General features: G+C 38.8%; 4 protein-coding genes across 5 annotated transcripts in view; 1 reads left to right on the forward strand and 3 right to left on the reverse strand.

Moving 5' to 3' along the window:
- The window catches only part of LOC131315288 (starch synthase 3, chloroplastic/amyloplastic), a 102,530-nt gene that overhangs the window by 22,667 nt on the left and 63,458 nt on the right, over positions 1–16,405 (reverse strand). Inside the window, exon 1 of one of the 2 annotated variants that reach the window (XM_058344442.1) lies at positions 2,483–2,495. The exons of the other annotated variant lie outside the window; for it this stretch is intronic. The gene's annotated coding sequence lies outside the window, so the exon portion shown is untranslated. Of the gene's footprint in view, positions 1–2,482; positions 2,496–16,405 lie in introns of those variants that run through there. 2 annotated transcript variants of the gene reach the window in all.
- On the reverse strand, positions 2,626–4,329 carry LOC131315292 (ATP synthase gamma chain, chloroplastic). Its single transcript, XM_058344450.1, has one exon. It carries the CDS (start codon positions 4,024–4,026, stop codon positions 2,929–2,931), a length of 1,098 nt encoding a protein of 365 aa, XP_058200433.1. The 5' UTR covers positions 4,027–4,329; the 3' UTR covers positions 2,626–2,928.
- On the forward strand, positions 10,148–12,216 carry LOC131314002 (uncharacterized). The gene is made up of 6 exons (XM_058342498.1): positions 10,148–10,464; positions 11,066–11,156; positions 11,238–11,330; positions 11,428–11,697; positions 11,787–11,929; positions 12,024–12,216. Exons 1-6 carry the CDS (start codon positions 10,148–10,150, stop codon positions 12,214–12,216), a joined length of 1,107 nt encoding a protein of 368 aa, XP_058198481.1.
- LOC131314003 (uncharacterized) lies at positions 13,349–15,645 on the reverse strand. Its single transcript, XM_058342499.1, has 2 exons — positions 14,562–15,645; positions 13,349–14,412 (listed from the first exon to the last, which is right to left on the reverse strand). Exons 1-2 carry the CDS (start codon positions 15,643–15,645, stop codon positions 13,349–13,351), a joined length of 2,148 nt encoding a protein of 715 aa, XP_058198482.1.

Raw genomic sequence — 16,405 nt, forward strand, 5'->3', positions numbered from 1 at the left:
GGGGGCTCCAAAGAATCTTGTTGGTCCAAATAGCAACCCAAGAGGGGGGTGAATTAGGTATCTCAAATATAATGCAGAATTTGAAAACTAATTGACTAATTATTCAAGATATTCTACCATAACTCGTTATTCAATAATATATCAATTTACTCATGCGTTATAGATATGCAAAATTGAAAGTAAGAGAGAATCAAACGCAAGGATTTATAGTGGTTCGATCCGCAACTTCACGGCCTAGTCCACTCCCCAAGTGTCTAACTTGGGATTTGCTACACTATCTCCAATAGTTTCAATCTTCTAGCTGCGCGGGTGCTAGACAACATTTACAATGAGCAATCTATCCCCAATCGCTCTAACTAATTTTGACTCCGGTGCTAGTAACACCTGACAACCAAGTGATTTTCTCTCCAAAATCACTTACAAAAAGTAATCACTCACAAAAGTATGAATAAAGGTGTACAATCCCTTTTTACAATAAAGATAAAAAAATAATAGCTCTTTCACACAAGTGTATAGATATTAAGATAAAGAGTTGAGTATTAAGAGATTGATGTGTTCCTTAGAGTATTCCCGGGAGGCTCTTTGCTTTTTTCCATTTTTTTTTTTTCCCTTAGCCTTGTATATATTCTTCACAATTGAACATTAGAAGCACCAACCATATTTGGAAAGTTGTCCAATACAATATGGCCTTGATTGAATAAACTCTTGACAACCAAATCCATTACATTTTCTCCACTAGCCGTTGCAAGGATTATTCTCCAATCTTGCCTTTCCAAACAATTCCATCTTTCATTTATAAGCAATCAACCTTCATCAATCAAGCCTTCTTCAATCAAATCTCTTCTTTCCTTAAAAGACTTTTTCTAGCCGTTAGAAATCTAAAGAAGACTTATCCTTAGTCTTACTCTTTCTCTATTTTGACCTTGACTATTGGAGATGGGAATTTGGTGTATAATCTTCCCATGTGAACTTCAACCAAATTCTACAAAATAAACATGAATTCAATTGAGTACCAAATATCACAATATTAATTATATTTCAATTCTAATATGTTTTGTTATCATCAAAATCAATAAGGTATTCTATAGAAACCTTTGGGCTAACAAATTTGGTCCTCTACCTCTGAACCTCTGGTTAGGATTGAGTGAATCGCCTAGCCTTCGCCTAACCTGCACACAAGTAAGCACGACTAAAGAACCACACCAGAGGAGCCCCGGAATGGCCCTCCGGCGTGAGGATGAGAAAAATGCAAAGCAAGCGAAAGGAACTACGGTTTTAAGAGTAGGAGATCATCTACCTTTTAGGGCTGTTATCCCTTGGTATTTATAGAGGGTCCTTGGCTTGCTCTCCAAGTTTGTCTATGCATCTAACACGCATCGACTGACGTCACCTGTGACGTAGCAGATAAGGCGGTTGGTGAGCTGTTATGAGAGACATGACCGAGCCTAATTGCCTAGCTCCGGGCCGAGCCGAGCCTCGAGGGAGCAGTTATGGGAGACATGGCCGAGCCTAGTTGCCAAGCTCCGGGCCGAGCTGAAGGTACCTCATGGCCTAGCTTCGGGCCGAACCGCAGAGGGTAGCATCGTGGCCTTCCGCCAAACGTAGCGACTATGGCTGAACCAGAATATTCGAGCCACTACACTTCCTAACACCAATTGGTGTTCCAAGAGATGGTGGAAAAATGGTCGACAATATTCAATTTATATCGTATCGAGAATCAAGTGATGTTATCGAAAACACATTGAAATCATCTACCGGGGAAAGAGCTCTGTACCGGTAAAATTGGCCATAGCAGTCGTGGAAGACTATTAACTCGATATGACTAGCGATCCGGCCCATACTTCATACACAAAGCAGTTCTGATTTTCATCGACACAACTGGACATATTGAAATGGGGATGCAAAAATACCATCATAGCATTCTAAAAAAATTTGGATGAAATTTTTTTGGTACAATTGTCTGGACAGAGTATACTGGATGTGGACAATACCGTATCAAATATCGGATGTATCTAAGGATATGTCCTTCATTGGGACAGGATATGAACCACCAAAACCAAGGGTCAAGTAAGTAAAAGTAGTGAAAGGCGCTTTCTTTCACACGGGCATTACCGCAATATGAAATACAGTAAATACCAGCATAGCATTCAAGTTTTCAACCATCTGAAGTCCTGGAGGCTTGCTAGATGAGCATAAATAAGGAGAAATTGAGGGAATAGGACAATGCCTTCGGGGATACTTGTATCCAATTATGAGCCCCAATTATCTACGAAAGCACTCCCGTTCGACTGTTTGGATTATAGATGGGTATAAGATGAGTAATCCCCAGGCTAATAGATAACAGAACATAATCAATACAACATTTTCATGATATTGTTTAGGATACGTTTTTTATAGTTTGGTTGTCAAATGGATTTGTAATACCTCTACCGATAGTTGTTTTTAGACGGTGCATGGAAGCGATATTGAGATCCCATGTAACGAATTAATAATCTAAATTCGTAACTAATCTGATCAATCAAACATGCTCTGTACCTTAATTAAGCACCTCTTTGGAATTTCAATCACGGACCATTCATAAATGTGTTACCTTGACTAATAAGTTTGTATATGTAGCTCAACACAGATTCTCAATGGAGGTAAGAACTCCAGTAATACATGTATCATAAATATATGTGATGGGGGAAAAAGGGTAAGCATACCAAAGGAAATGGGATGCCCATGTGTTCCAAAAAACACATTATGGGGTTGTCATTGTGCACAAAATTTGCACACATTATACAAATATTACAAGTAAATTGTATCAACTCTGCATAGCATAGCATAGTTCAGGGAACAAGGAAATACCCAGAAAAAAGAAAAAAAAAGCACCTTAATCACAGAGAGCAAGAAACGATAGAAGAAAGAAACATTTTCAACCACCCCTTTTTAGCTCCCCATAGCAGCGGCTCCGGCAACAATCTCCAACATCTCTCCGGTAATCTTCGCCTGCCGCTCCCTATTGTAAAGCATCGAAAGCGACTTCTTCAGCTCATCTGCGTTATCCGAAGCACTACTCATCGCGGTCATCCGGGCCGCCAGCTCACTAGCCAGTGACTCCTGCAGCGCCCTCAAAATCTGGCTGTTCAAATACAACGGCAGCAACGCATCGAGAATCTGAACCGGGTCCTGCTCGAACTGCAGAATCGGCGAAAAGTCCTCCGTTTGCGCCCTCACGATGTCCCTCTCCACCGTCAGCTTCCCTTCCTTCGTCGTCAACCGAAAGAACTCGTCCTCCGCAGCATCCACGCACGTCCCGTTGATGTCGCAAATCTCCCCTTTCGGCGAGAGGGGAAGCAGCGTGTGGATCACGGGATCCGACCGGAGCAACGAGACGAATTTCGTGTACAGAAGCTCCACTTTATCAACCTCTTCACTAACGAACAGCGAAAAAACATCATCGGCTATGGTTTGAGCTTCTTTAGCAGTAGGCAGGTTACCACCTTCGAGATACCTGTCCACAGGAATATAAGGCCTTCTTTGGAAATACCCATTACCCTTTTTGCCAACACTGATGACAGTGTACTCTAAACCAAGGCCTTTCAAGTCAGCTATCCGTGCTTCGGCCTTTTTCAGCACTTGGTTATTGAACGCACCACAAAGGCCCCGATCGCCCGTGACGACGACAAGAGCAACTTTCTTGACAGGCCTGACTTTGGTGAGAGGGACGTCAACGTCTTCCGTTTGGATCTGCTCGTTGATGCTGTAAAGGACTTCCACAAGGGTTTCGGAGAACGGCCGGCCGTTGACGACGGCTTCCTGGGCTCTCCTGACTTTGGCCGCCGCGACGAGCTTCATGGCCTCGGTGATCTTCTGGGTGTTCTTGACGGAGTCTATGCGCACACGGAGGTCGCGGAGGCTGCAGGTGATTTGGAAAGGTTTGTAGGAGGGAGAATTGTTGGAGTGGGGTGATGATGGGTGTTTGGTTGGGAGTTGGAATGGGTTGAAGTTTGAGTAGAGCCGCATTGTTACGTTTGCACAGGCCATGGGAGCGTTTTTTGGGCAGTAGTTTTTTTTTTTTTCCTGCAAATCAGTGGCAATGGAGGAGAGATGAGAGAGAAGATGGGTAATGGGGGTTCTATTGGTGTGGAGCAGAGGAGGAGGGAAATGTGAGGTGGGAGAGAGAGGGAAGGAGGGTGTTTTGGATGAGGTTTTGGGATAAGGATTTTGACCGTTGGAGATTGCGGTCGGTGTTGAAAGAAAGTTGATTTTTCTGAAAGTGGGTTTTTCAGTTTTCTTTTTCTATTGCAGGTGGGATATGGTGATTTCAAGAGTTTTTAAAAAAGAAAATCGACCAAAGACTTTAAGATGCAATGGAGATTCTTAAAATGAAGCAAATTCGTATGTCCCGAGCCAAGGCCCAAGACTACTTGGCCTGTGGATATCAAAACAATTTTATCAAATATTAATACATTTTTCACAAATTATTTACCGGTCCGCGTTAGCATTTTCCCTAATGAAAATAGTGGAGTATGTGGCAATGTTTGTACTGTGTGAGAGATAAATGAATGGGTACAAGGGACCCCTATTTCCGAGAAATTTTTTAATGCCGGGTGGGCATGAGCCACGTGGTGCCGAGCACGCATCTAGGTCGTTCAAACGTATTTTAGACAACTCAGATCTGTTTTGACTTTAGGGAGTGTTTTGGTAATTTTATACTAAAAAATTATCCAAATAGATCTAAGTCGTTCAAAACATGTTTGAATGGTCGAAATAGTGATCGGCACCACGTGGCCCGTGCCACCCGGCACTGAAAAACTTCTCCTGATTTCCTGGCAACCAGTGGTTAACTAAACTGGTCGAATATGCGGCTATGTGATTCTGTGCCGCTGCCTGTGTTGTTGTTTTTAATCTGTGGTAAACTCCATCTTTAGTCCCCAAACTACAATCCAATTGTCCTATGAATTTTAATTGAGCCCCTTCACTCTTTGAAATTGCACTTAAAAGTACTCCTGCGTGATTGTAGAATTTTAATTGGTGTAAGAGTCCGTTCTAAGGCCATCCACAGTGGTATAATCAAAAAAAGATAATCAAAAGTTGACACATCACCTTTTGATTATTCACTTAAGAGGTTTTTAAGCTTAACAATGTTAAGCTTCACTATGGTCACTTCTAGTCCATAACCAAAATATGGGATCCACTACAATTTCACTCTCTATCCCCCTTCATTTTCCGTCATTCACTTCCCTCCATTTATGTTTTTTATGGATTAAAATATATCGATTTCCGCTCTTAATTTTGGGAAAAAAATCGGTGACTTCTTTCCCTCCTATTATGTTTTTTTTTTTTGGTGGGGTGTGTGTGTGTGTGGGGGGGGGGGGATTGAATTGTAACAGGAAAGAAGAATGAAACACCTTAATCCGGCGACGATGAGTTGAACTGTAGATGATCGAGAGATATCAGTTTCACTTCTGAAGGAAAAGAAAGAGAAATAGTTTGTGGGTGAAGTGAAGAAGACATAGAGTAGGTGAAGAAACTTGGCTACACAAAATTTTTATTCTTCAATTTTATTTTTTTTACCAAAAAAAAAAAAGAGTAGGCGAAGAAGAGAAAAAGAAAATACCAGTTGAAACACGTGTGTATACAAATTTTGGAATTAGTTAACTTATGTGGTGTAGAGTTCACAAATTTTGATTATTGAAAAAGGTTGCTAGTTTTGGTTATCCAAAGCCTAAAATTTGATTATTTCTAGGGAGAATTTTTCATAAGTCCATTATAGCACTTTCCTAACCCACTAAGTCCACTTCTAAATTTTAAACCCCCCTAAGTCCACTAACCTATTAGTAAGGATATAATAACCCTATTTAGTCTAATATACCCCTGTTTTTAAAAAATAATTTGCCACGTTTTTTCATCCATTTCAAAAACGGCCATTTCAAAATTGAACATATCCCGAAAAAAACTCTAACATCCATTACAAAACCAACCCCCCCTCCCCCCCCCTTTCCCCCCTTCCCCCCCACCCCCTTCTCAGAACGACGATACAGACGTTTCCAGAAAAATCATACATCGCCAACGGCCTTCTTCGTCGCCGTTCATCACCATTTTTTCAGTCGTACGTTATTCTCCTCCGTTCGACGCCATAGTTCCAGTCGGAACTTCTTCTCCATTCGTCACCCGATATTCGCCCGTTCTAGTCGTCGTGATTCACCCATTCTAGTCGCCGTGATTCGCACTCATATTGCCGTCAGATCATACGACGCAATCGATACACTAGGTATGTTACCCTCCGTATATATGGTTATATAAATGGTTTTGCTAATTTTAGTTAGGGTTTTGATTGCGATTACATATGGTTATATCAATGTCGGATATATATTCGGACCAATTAGGTGATTTTTCGATCATTGTTTGTTAACCACTTTGATTCCTTGTTCAAACAAGTTATTCGGGAAAATTTCTGAATGATTTATGATTTTGTTTGAGCAGTCCAGTTTATATGCTTATATAACTGGTTTGGTTATGTTAAGTTAAGGTTTTGGTAGCAAGTATATATAGTTATATCAATCTATGATCAGTCCAGTTTATATATATTCTTATATATATGGTTATGTAAATTGTTTGGCCAAGTAATGTTAGGGTTTTGATTGCGAGTACATATGGTTATATCAATGTCGGATATTTATTCGAACCAAATAGGCCGCTGCGCGGACAATTTCAATAAACAAATTTAATTGGTTTAATTGTTATAGCCAAATTCAACGAATATATGATGTTCCTTATGTATATATGGTTATATAAATTGTTTGGCAGTTAATGTTAGGGTTTTGATTGCGAGTATATATGGTTATATCAATGTTGGATATAAATTATAATCAATCAGGCCGCTGCGTGGACCATTTCAATAATCAAATTTAATTGGTTTGACAGCTATAACATAAATCAACTAATATATGGTATTCCATCTGTATATAAGATACCTATGGTTATATACTTGACTGATATAGTATATAATGAGACGTATAATATTTAGGTTATATAACGTTTAGGTTTTCATTTGACCCGCTGATATCATGGAACATATATGGTAATATCAATTTATCGAATCCATTTGCAAACATATAAACATGTTTGTTTCCATATGTTTAATGTTTTTATTGTATGTGCAGCAATGACAAATCCTAACAAAACAGGGAAAGAGTTGGTACCTGTGACGTACGCAGCAGAAGCTCGTCCGTTAGCAATGATTGACCCACAAAAACAGATGAGGCAGAAGAAGACACCAAGAAAGCGGACAGTAGACCCAACTAGCATAAATATAGAGGACAGTGACGATAATACCGAGGTCATCAAGTCTACCTCTACCACCCCCAGGGAAAAAGTGGCAGCAAGAGAGAGTAAAGGACCAGAAGTAGCTGCTGAGACTCCAACTATTCGGCGTTCCCCAACCGCAAGAAAAAAGGCAGACAATTATGATAAGACTGAGGTAGTCAAGTCTTCATCCCCCTCCCCCGCAAAAAAGGTGCCCGCAATGAAGAGGAAAGCATCAAAAGTAGCTGCTGTAGAGACAACTATCCAAACTTCCTTCCCAACCCCAATTAAAAAGGTTACCATGTCAAAAGTGAAGATCAAAGACCGTGGGACAAAGCCAAAGACTGAAAAGGTTTATGAGAGAAAGGGGAAAAGGCCTAAAAGGGAAGCTGAAGTGATTATAGATCTGCAAACCCCGACAAAGAGGGTGACACGATCTTCTGAGGCAGTGCGGAAAATCCAAAGAGATAATGACAATGAAGAAACAAAGATTGACAAAGGATTTAAAAGGAAAACAAGGTCTCAAGTATCCAAGGACATAAAAGCTAGGGTGAGAAAAAAAGAAAAGGAAGATGAAGAAGAAGAGGAATGGGATGAAGAAGAGGGGAATGAAGAAGAAAAGGAAAAGGGGAAGAAATGTAAAAGAAGTAAAAGGTTCATGGGCAAGAAAGGCATACGAAAACAAGAAAAAATGGAAACCGGGATGTCTAATAATCCCCAAAAAGTAATGAGGCACATTCAGTACAAGTAATGATACCTGATCATATGTATATGATTGTTTTGATATAATGTTATATATATTATATTAACATGTGCAAGCATATATATGATGTTATCTGAAATATATATGGTTATATATGGTAATATGTACCATTCTGAATGTATTGCAACAGCATACAAATGTTAGCTGTTCCATATAAACCTTGATATAATGTTACATATGAATTACTTACTATTGAAAAGTTCTATATGTATTTGTAATCTGAATTATATATGGTTATATATGATATTCTGTATCAATGTATATTTTTTGCAGGTCAACTTTAAATACTGTGGTAAAATTGATAAAGAGTATTCCTACCGGGGAATTCACACCACTTCAAATTCAGGAGATCAAGAAAACACCATTTGCAGTGCTTGTGTTGGGTATTGTCGAAGCAAATCTGGATGAGGCCTACGTAAGGAAAAGCGATACTGACGTATTAAAGTTGGTAAATCAATATGAGGGGACGGGTGGGAGAGTCAAATTGGGTGGCAAGTCTGTAAGAATAACAGCCAAAGAGGTTACACTGATATTTGGGATACAATCTGGTAGTACGAGGATTGTACTAAATCTAACTCCAAGGGTTCCAAATTCAGATTTTGCGGATCGTCTCTGCCCAGGTCCCAAAGGCCAAAGGATTTTGACCATTCCGGTACTAAGGGAATTCTTTGCCAAGGCTGTTAAAGGTGCAACTTTGGAGGATGCGAAGGACTTGGCGCGTGTCCTATGCCTTTTGTTAATAGGCACACTGTTTTTTGCAAATACACAAGCCAGGGTGAGTTGGGGTTACTTGGAGTTCATTGAATCCTTGGATAACAGCACGGCATATGATTGGGCAACCTTCATAACTGAAGACATCATTCAAGAACTAAACAAAAGTGCTTCTTCAAAACCAACAAAAGTCGGAGGATGCGTAATGGGACTGATGGTAACAATGACTTTACTTTTTATAATTTTCCTAGCTTTTCCAATTTTTTGGTATGTTTTAATCTAATTTGTGCCTATATTCGAAAACAGTATTGGCTTTGTGAGCATGTGTCTTTAATTAAACAAGGAGATCCACAAATCATACCAAGGTTCATCAAGTGGAGGATTGGTGACCTAACCAAGGAACTGCGTACAAACAAATTGGACTCTCTTGATCCGCAATCGGTAAATATTTTATATGGTTATATGTTTTTTTAAGTTACATAGTTTATCCAATATGAAACAGTTTTAGTGGTAGATGTGAGTTATAAACATCATTGTTTATTATATTTTTTTAAAGGTATTATCCTCAGAGTTAGAGCCAAACAACAAGGAGGAAGAGTTGTACAGGTTTTCCCCAGTCCCCGGTCACGAGGCTGATGACAAGGATGCTAAGTTGAAGACGGCAGTTGACACGTCGGGCGATGAGGTCTTGCAGGATACAAGTGATGAGGAAACGGATAATGAGCAAGATGAAGTGGTAGCCCTCCGAGGCATAATTAGAAAGTTGAGTGAAGAAAATGCGAAAAAGGACCAGATAATTTCTGAGCTTCGGAGGGAAAACTCGAAGAAAATTGCCACAATTGCTGAACTTAGGAGAAGGATTACAAAGCATCAACAATCCACAACACCTAGTTTCGGATTCGAAGGCATTTCGGCACAGTTTGATAGAGATCACCTAGAACACGAAAACATTACTTTACAGACAGAGATTGGTGGCATGCTCATAGAGAAAAACATTGTTGAAGAAAAACTAGAAGTGGTCGGAGACATCATTGATGATATTGTGACACACTCTGTCACACAAACGTACCCGGTAAAGTAATGTTTTTATATTTTAGGTTATATAAGAACTTTTATATATTTTGTTAAAAATATTAGGTTATATATACAATTATAACTGATTTTTTTCTGGAAAAACAGATCGGCGAAAATGTGGGTGAGACGGAGTCCAAAGATAAAAAAGTGGATGCCGGGAGAGAGATACATGAAGTTGAAAATGTGGACAAAGAAGAAGAAGAAAAAGAAGAAGAAGACGAAGAAGAAGAAGAAGAAGAAGAAGCAGAAGGAGAAGAAGAAGGTGGACGGTTTGAAATTGTCCAGGATGAGGGCGGACCAGAGCACATAATGGTGCCAGATGCAAATGTGGACAGTACAACTGTTGAAGCATACACGAGTATACTAGAATGCGACACATCTAAAAGGAAGAAGGGGAAAACCAAAGTAAAAGTGAAATCATCATCCCTGACTAGAGGAGTGAAGAAAACTTTCACCAGAGTGGAGAAGCGATTAGACGATTTTGTCTACGTTGATTTGAAAAAAGGGGCAAAGAAATCATCAAAACAAAAGTGGAATCCGAGTGAAGCACCATTGATTCACTTGCTCCCGATTAAAGATGCGAACCTATTGCGTCAAATTGTTGACTGTTCTGACACAGATCTCAAGTAAGTCAATATACTACAATAATATAACCTCATATGGAATTTTTGCATTATATGATCTCTGCTGCTGTTTACAAAATTATCTCTGTGCTGACAGCTTGTTCGTATACATAATTTTCACTCACTGCCCAATCCAAACACCCAAATGATATACTTACAGAATATAAGTGAAAAAAAGATATATATGATAATCTGAAATATATAGAAGCATACTCCTAGTGTACCACAACTTAGTTAACATAGTACACTGTGTTCCCTCTACAATCCTAGTAATGGAAAAGGCAAAACATGATATGGGAGTGCATACACATTATCAGACATCAACATTTTGATGATTCATATATGCAGTTTTAGGCTTTCATATCAACAGAAAGCTACTGCCACTATTGAATGATAATGCTAATACTGAATTCTCAAATGATTACGTGATATTGGTTTTTCGTTGCATGTTGCATGTTTCCATGCAATCTCGTCAGTGGCAACCTTATGCAAGTTTTTTGTTGCATTAACATAATCTTTTTTGGGCATATAACCTCGTATTTTTTTTCCTCTGATCTGATCTCAAGTAATTGCTGAATTATTTTTGGAAAACGTGTGATAATAGTTGCACCGTCTGGACCAGTGATGTGACGAGAGAAGTTATACCCCTGGAAGACGTAATGAAACTCTTGCAAGGAGGGGACGTCTCAAATTGGGTATGGCAATAATATCTTATATACAAATCAAACTGGGTATTGGTCGATTCTATTGTTAACTAAATATGGAAACTAATGCAGATGATCGACGGTCTAGCTCGTATGTTAACAATCCAGCTGGAAAAAGATAAGCTTAACCATGGTAACGTTGCATATTTTCCATGCACCATCTGGGTAAGAAACATATATTTTACTTTCGTAATTGCCTGCTTATTTAAGGTTATATATGATCATCTGTCTAATGTCCTTAAAACCTTTTTGAATGCAACAGACTATACTGCACAACGAGAAAAGCGACATGAGAACAGTTCTGCTAGACCAAAAGCTCCATCGTGTGTTTGAAAACGTTCGGCAACATGGGACTACATATTATTGGTACATGGTATTCCCTATGAATGGCAGCGGGGACAAACCGCTAAAATTTAGTCCGTACCATTGGACCATTCTTTTCTATGATGTTAGGAAAAAGAAATGGATGCACTACAATTCGTTGAAGAAGAGAGACGGCAGAGATCCAATTCTGAAAGACGCTACCTTTGTGGTACACGTAGTAATTTCATATATGCAAATAGTCATAAATCCATTCACGAACAATATCAACACCACTAATGTTGTCCTTTCTAAATGTAGAAAAAATACGTGGAGAACTACATGAAGGACAGGCATGATGAGCTGAAGAACAAAAGTACCGGTATAGAGATACTCTTTCAAGAACAAAATTTCGATGCTCCAATATGCTCACCTCAAAATGCTCCACAACAAGAAAATACATCGTAAGCTTCGAAACTCCATAAAACTCGTACATACAGTAGTTTGCAAAGAACTCCAAATAAACTTATCATTCTTATTGGCCTCGAAACTATGTAGGGTTGATTGTGGGGTTATCGTCTGCATGCTCATGGAACTATTGGCGCACCTTGAACCAATCCCAAAATCACTGACAAAGACAGAAATTGATCAGTTTAGAGCTGGTTTAGTCTCTCGGATTTTGAACGATGAAGGTAGAAGCTGGACAATCAAGAAATGGGAAGCTAGAAGGATGGGGAAGGGATCGCAATGACTGTTTGTGATATGGAGAGTGATATGATGGTGAGATTGTAATATGGGGAATGAGATGGTGTCCTCGGGACAAATGTGGTTTTAATTTTTTTGTAAGGATAGATGACAGTTTTTTTTTTGGAAGGTGATGGTACAAAATTCTCTGATGGCTCATTTCGAACAAACTTTGACTTATACGACAGCAATCTGATATTTGCCACAGTTCTGTATCAGATTTTTGACATGTTTTAGTTCGTATATATGGTTATATAAAAGTTGTTGGAATTAAGATATTGCGGCTGTTATGTTTCTTGCAACAGTTGTAATGTTCTGATTTGCTTTTCACACTACTGTTCTGTTGTTTTCTACTACTGTTCTGTTCTGCACCATATTGGGTATTGTCTGTCCTTTGATTGATGCAGTTATGTGTGGCATATGATGAATCCTTGGTTTAATTGATAGTGGCTCCAACTGTGATATATCAACTGTGTAGCTCCTTCTACTGCCGTTTGCTGCTGTTTGCTACTGCATACTACTGTTGTCCTGTTCGGCTACAAGCTGATGCTGTCCAGAACTGCTGCCGGAATTGTCAATAATGGCAAACACAGTTGATCCTAACAATGGCACACACTACCTCTGTCCAGTATTTGAAGTGTTTTATTGCTAGTGTTAGTAGAATAAGATTAATGTTATTCTGTTATCTTTTGTTGGTGTCTTTAAGACGTTTCCTTCCCTCTTACTATTTTACGAACATTTATGGCCATTTTTAAAAATATGTCATATGTAACTAAAAAATAAAATGAGAATATATAATGTTATATAAGTACATTAACGATAAATACAGTGTTCCTGAACAGCAGAATATAAAATGTTATATAACGTTATATAACATTACTTAATCAAACTGTACAGAACTGATGTGCACCTGTAAAGGAGAAGGGATAACTTTATATAATATTATATAACGTTAATATCTCAAAATGTGCACAACTCATGTCTACAAAACATTAAACTCTTTATTTATCCATAATCCAAAAGAAACAATTTAATATTCAGGCATGAATAATGAAAAAAATGAAAAAAAAACAAACCCCCAACTTTATTCTATTCTCCATCCTAATCTCTCCTTTATTCTCATATTTGTCCTGTTTGCATCATATATCGCTTGGCTCTTTGCATGTTCTTCGATTGTGCTTTGTGGCCTTGTGGCACCTCCCACATTTATTAGGCCTGGTATATGACTCTTCACCCCTTGAACGAATGCGTTTAACTTTGGGCCTACCCGCTGGCCGCCTATTCCGTGGAGGGTTTATAACCCGGTCACCTTCTTTCGTAAAATCAGGAATGTCACTCTCTACAACCGGATATATAGGTTCTTCATATGTACGCCGATACGCATCAACAAGGTAAAACGGATCCATATGGTCCACCAAATTTCCTTCCCCTCCACAAGCTTTTATAATAACTGTTGCAGCATGCCTACACATGAAACCGGTAGATTGCCAATTACCACAAGAGCAGGTCCTTTCCTCAACAGATACTACCTTTGGGATACGACAGCGTACCTCGTACAACCCACCCTTTGACATAATGATCCTCCACGACCTTCCTTTCTTGATAAAGTGAGCTAACTTCTTATCCATCTTCGGACAAATCACTGAATTCCATTTCATCGACTTTACTCTCCTAGCAGCCATTTGCCTCATAATTTTGCGACGAAGCTCATCAACTAAATAAAATACAGGCATTTCCCGAGCTTTAAGAATCCAATTATTAAACGACTCCACAGCACTAGAGCTCATCTCACCATACCGTTGACCTTCGAAGTACGCGTTACTCCAATGCTCTTTGGGGACACTCGCAATAAAGGTCCTAGCTTTATCTCCGCCAAATTGGTAAAAATCTTCCTCAGCAGCTTTGTAAACCGACACCGATGAAGCATATGCACATTTGTTGAACAATTCAACGAGCCTGTTCCGAAAACCTTTTCTAAACCGTCCCGGGAAGTGATCCTTCAAGTTAAACTGTATGTGATAGAGACAGTATGCATGATGGCAACCGGGAAACATAACAGGAATGTTGTTTACAAGACCTGCATTACGATCAGTAATAAAGGTAATAGGACGAGTGGACATTGTACTCTTTAGAAGGCCAAGAAACCAAGTCCAATTAGCTTCATTTTCAGCATCACAAATTGCATAAGCTACGGAAAATAGACCTGCACATGAATTATAAAATATTACATCATATGCAAACTTTTGTCATGTGTAGCTTCTCATAATAAAACATACAATGTTATATATTCAAAACTGTACAAATGAAATCTAATACATAAGGTAAAAATATAAAGAACCAACACAAACATACATTGATTTGCATCTTTCCCTGTTGCGGCAAGGAGTGATCCTTTGAATCTACCTTTCAGATGGGTCGCATCCAGACACAAAAAAGGCCGACAGTAGTTGAACCCCTTGATACAAGCATCAAACGACACAAACAATCGCGAAAACTCCTTTGTTACAGGATCAGATTCAAGCCTCAAAACGCTCCCTGGATTCGTAGCCCTTGCAGCTTCAACGTACCACCGAAGCCTATCGAATGAACCTTCATAATCTCCATATAATCCCCCCCTTACCTTTTCAACACCTAACCAAGCACTATGATAGCACAGATCAAGACCATACTTGTCCGTAAACATATCCATCACGTCGATAGGTGAAGTCTTGGGTTTCTTCTCGACAATCCCAGCTATCTCATTCGCAACCAAACGGGATGACACACGCTTATGCTTATTGGTTCGGTACGTTGAACCACAATTATGCTCATTATGACACTTTGTAATATGAAATACTCCATTGGTTCTATTTAAAATAGCATGCACGTACCATCCACACCCTACAATAACACAAACAGCTGTCACCCTAATATTGTCATTTTTCACCAAACGGTACATAAAGCCATTCTCAATCGCATATTTAGCCAGATCCTGCCTGAACTCCTTCACACCTAATGGAAATTCCTGTCCAACACCCTCTATCAAATGAGCCCCAGCTTCAGTCAAATACCTAGGCTCAGCATGTTTACAATACTTTTCCGCGGGGTCCATTCTATCCACATATTCTAACTCATCATCAACCACTTCATCAACATCACCCACTTCATTAATAGTACTACCAACAATTAACCTGCTACTATGTTTATTCTCATCAACCTTCGCGTTTATGCGATCACAATTACTAAACAAGAAAAGCATGTTCTCAAAATCAGATTCATTATGAAGAGCACAATATCCATCCTCATAAGCATATGAAACAGAAAACCCACCAACAGACAGATTTTCCCACCTATTACGAATACTGCTTAAGACATCCTTCAACCTACCACCACCCGATAACCTCACCGGAAGAATCTGCAACCCATACTTACAAAGAAACATTATTGTTGAATCCATGACAACTGCACACATAACAACACACAAAAAAATGGAAAAATCAAAAAACTGAAAAATGTGGTTATATATCAAAAACCATACAACGTTACAAACACAAAATATAACGTTATATAAATTAAATAACGTGATATACAGCGAATATGAACAGGATAATACTGTTGTTATATAACGTTATATAACAACAGTAACGTTATGTACAATGTCAGATACGACTCTTATCCAGTTATAACTTGCAATTCAAAAAACTGAAAACGTGGTTATATATCAAAAACCATACAACGTTACAACGTTACAAACACAAAACATAACGTTATATAAATACAATAACGTAATATACAGCGAATCTGAAAAGGTGAATATTAACGTTATATAACGTTATATAACAACAGTAACGTTATGTACAAAGTCTGATACGACTCTTATACAGTTATAACTTGCAATTCTCATATGTATAATAACAAGGGAACTTCAAATACACCAAAATCAATGTCAGAAACGAAATCAAAAGCAACAGATCAATAGAGAGATAGAGTTACCAGAGAGGGAGGAAGACGAGACTAGGGCCTGGAATTCTTGGAATGAGTCGTCTGGGAAAAGGAAATATTCGCGATCACCGGAGAAGGAACAGAAGATCACCAACACCAGAATAAGACTCGAGATTAACGAATGAGTAATAGTAGATGATCTCAATATCAAGCACTATCTTCCTGATTTCACGGTATTTCTCTCCGACTCTCTATTGTAACGTAAAAAAATTGGA

The sequence above is a fragment of the Rhododendron vialii genome, chromosome 13a, assembly GCF_030253575.1.
Source record: "Rhododendron vialii isolate Sample 1 chromosome 13a, ASM3025357v1".
NCBI classification, from domain to species: domain Eukaryota; kingdom Viridiplantae; phylum Streptophyta; class Magnoliopsida; order Ericales; family Ericaceae; genus Rhododendron; species Rhododendron vialii.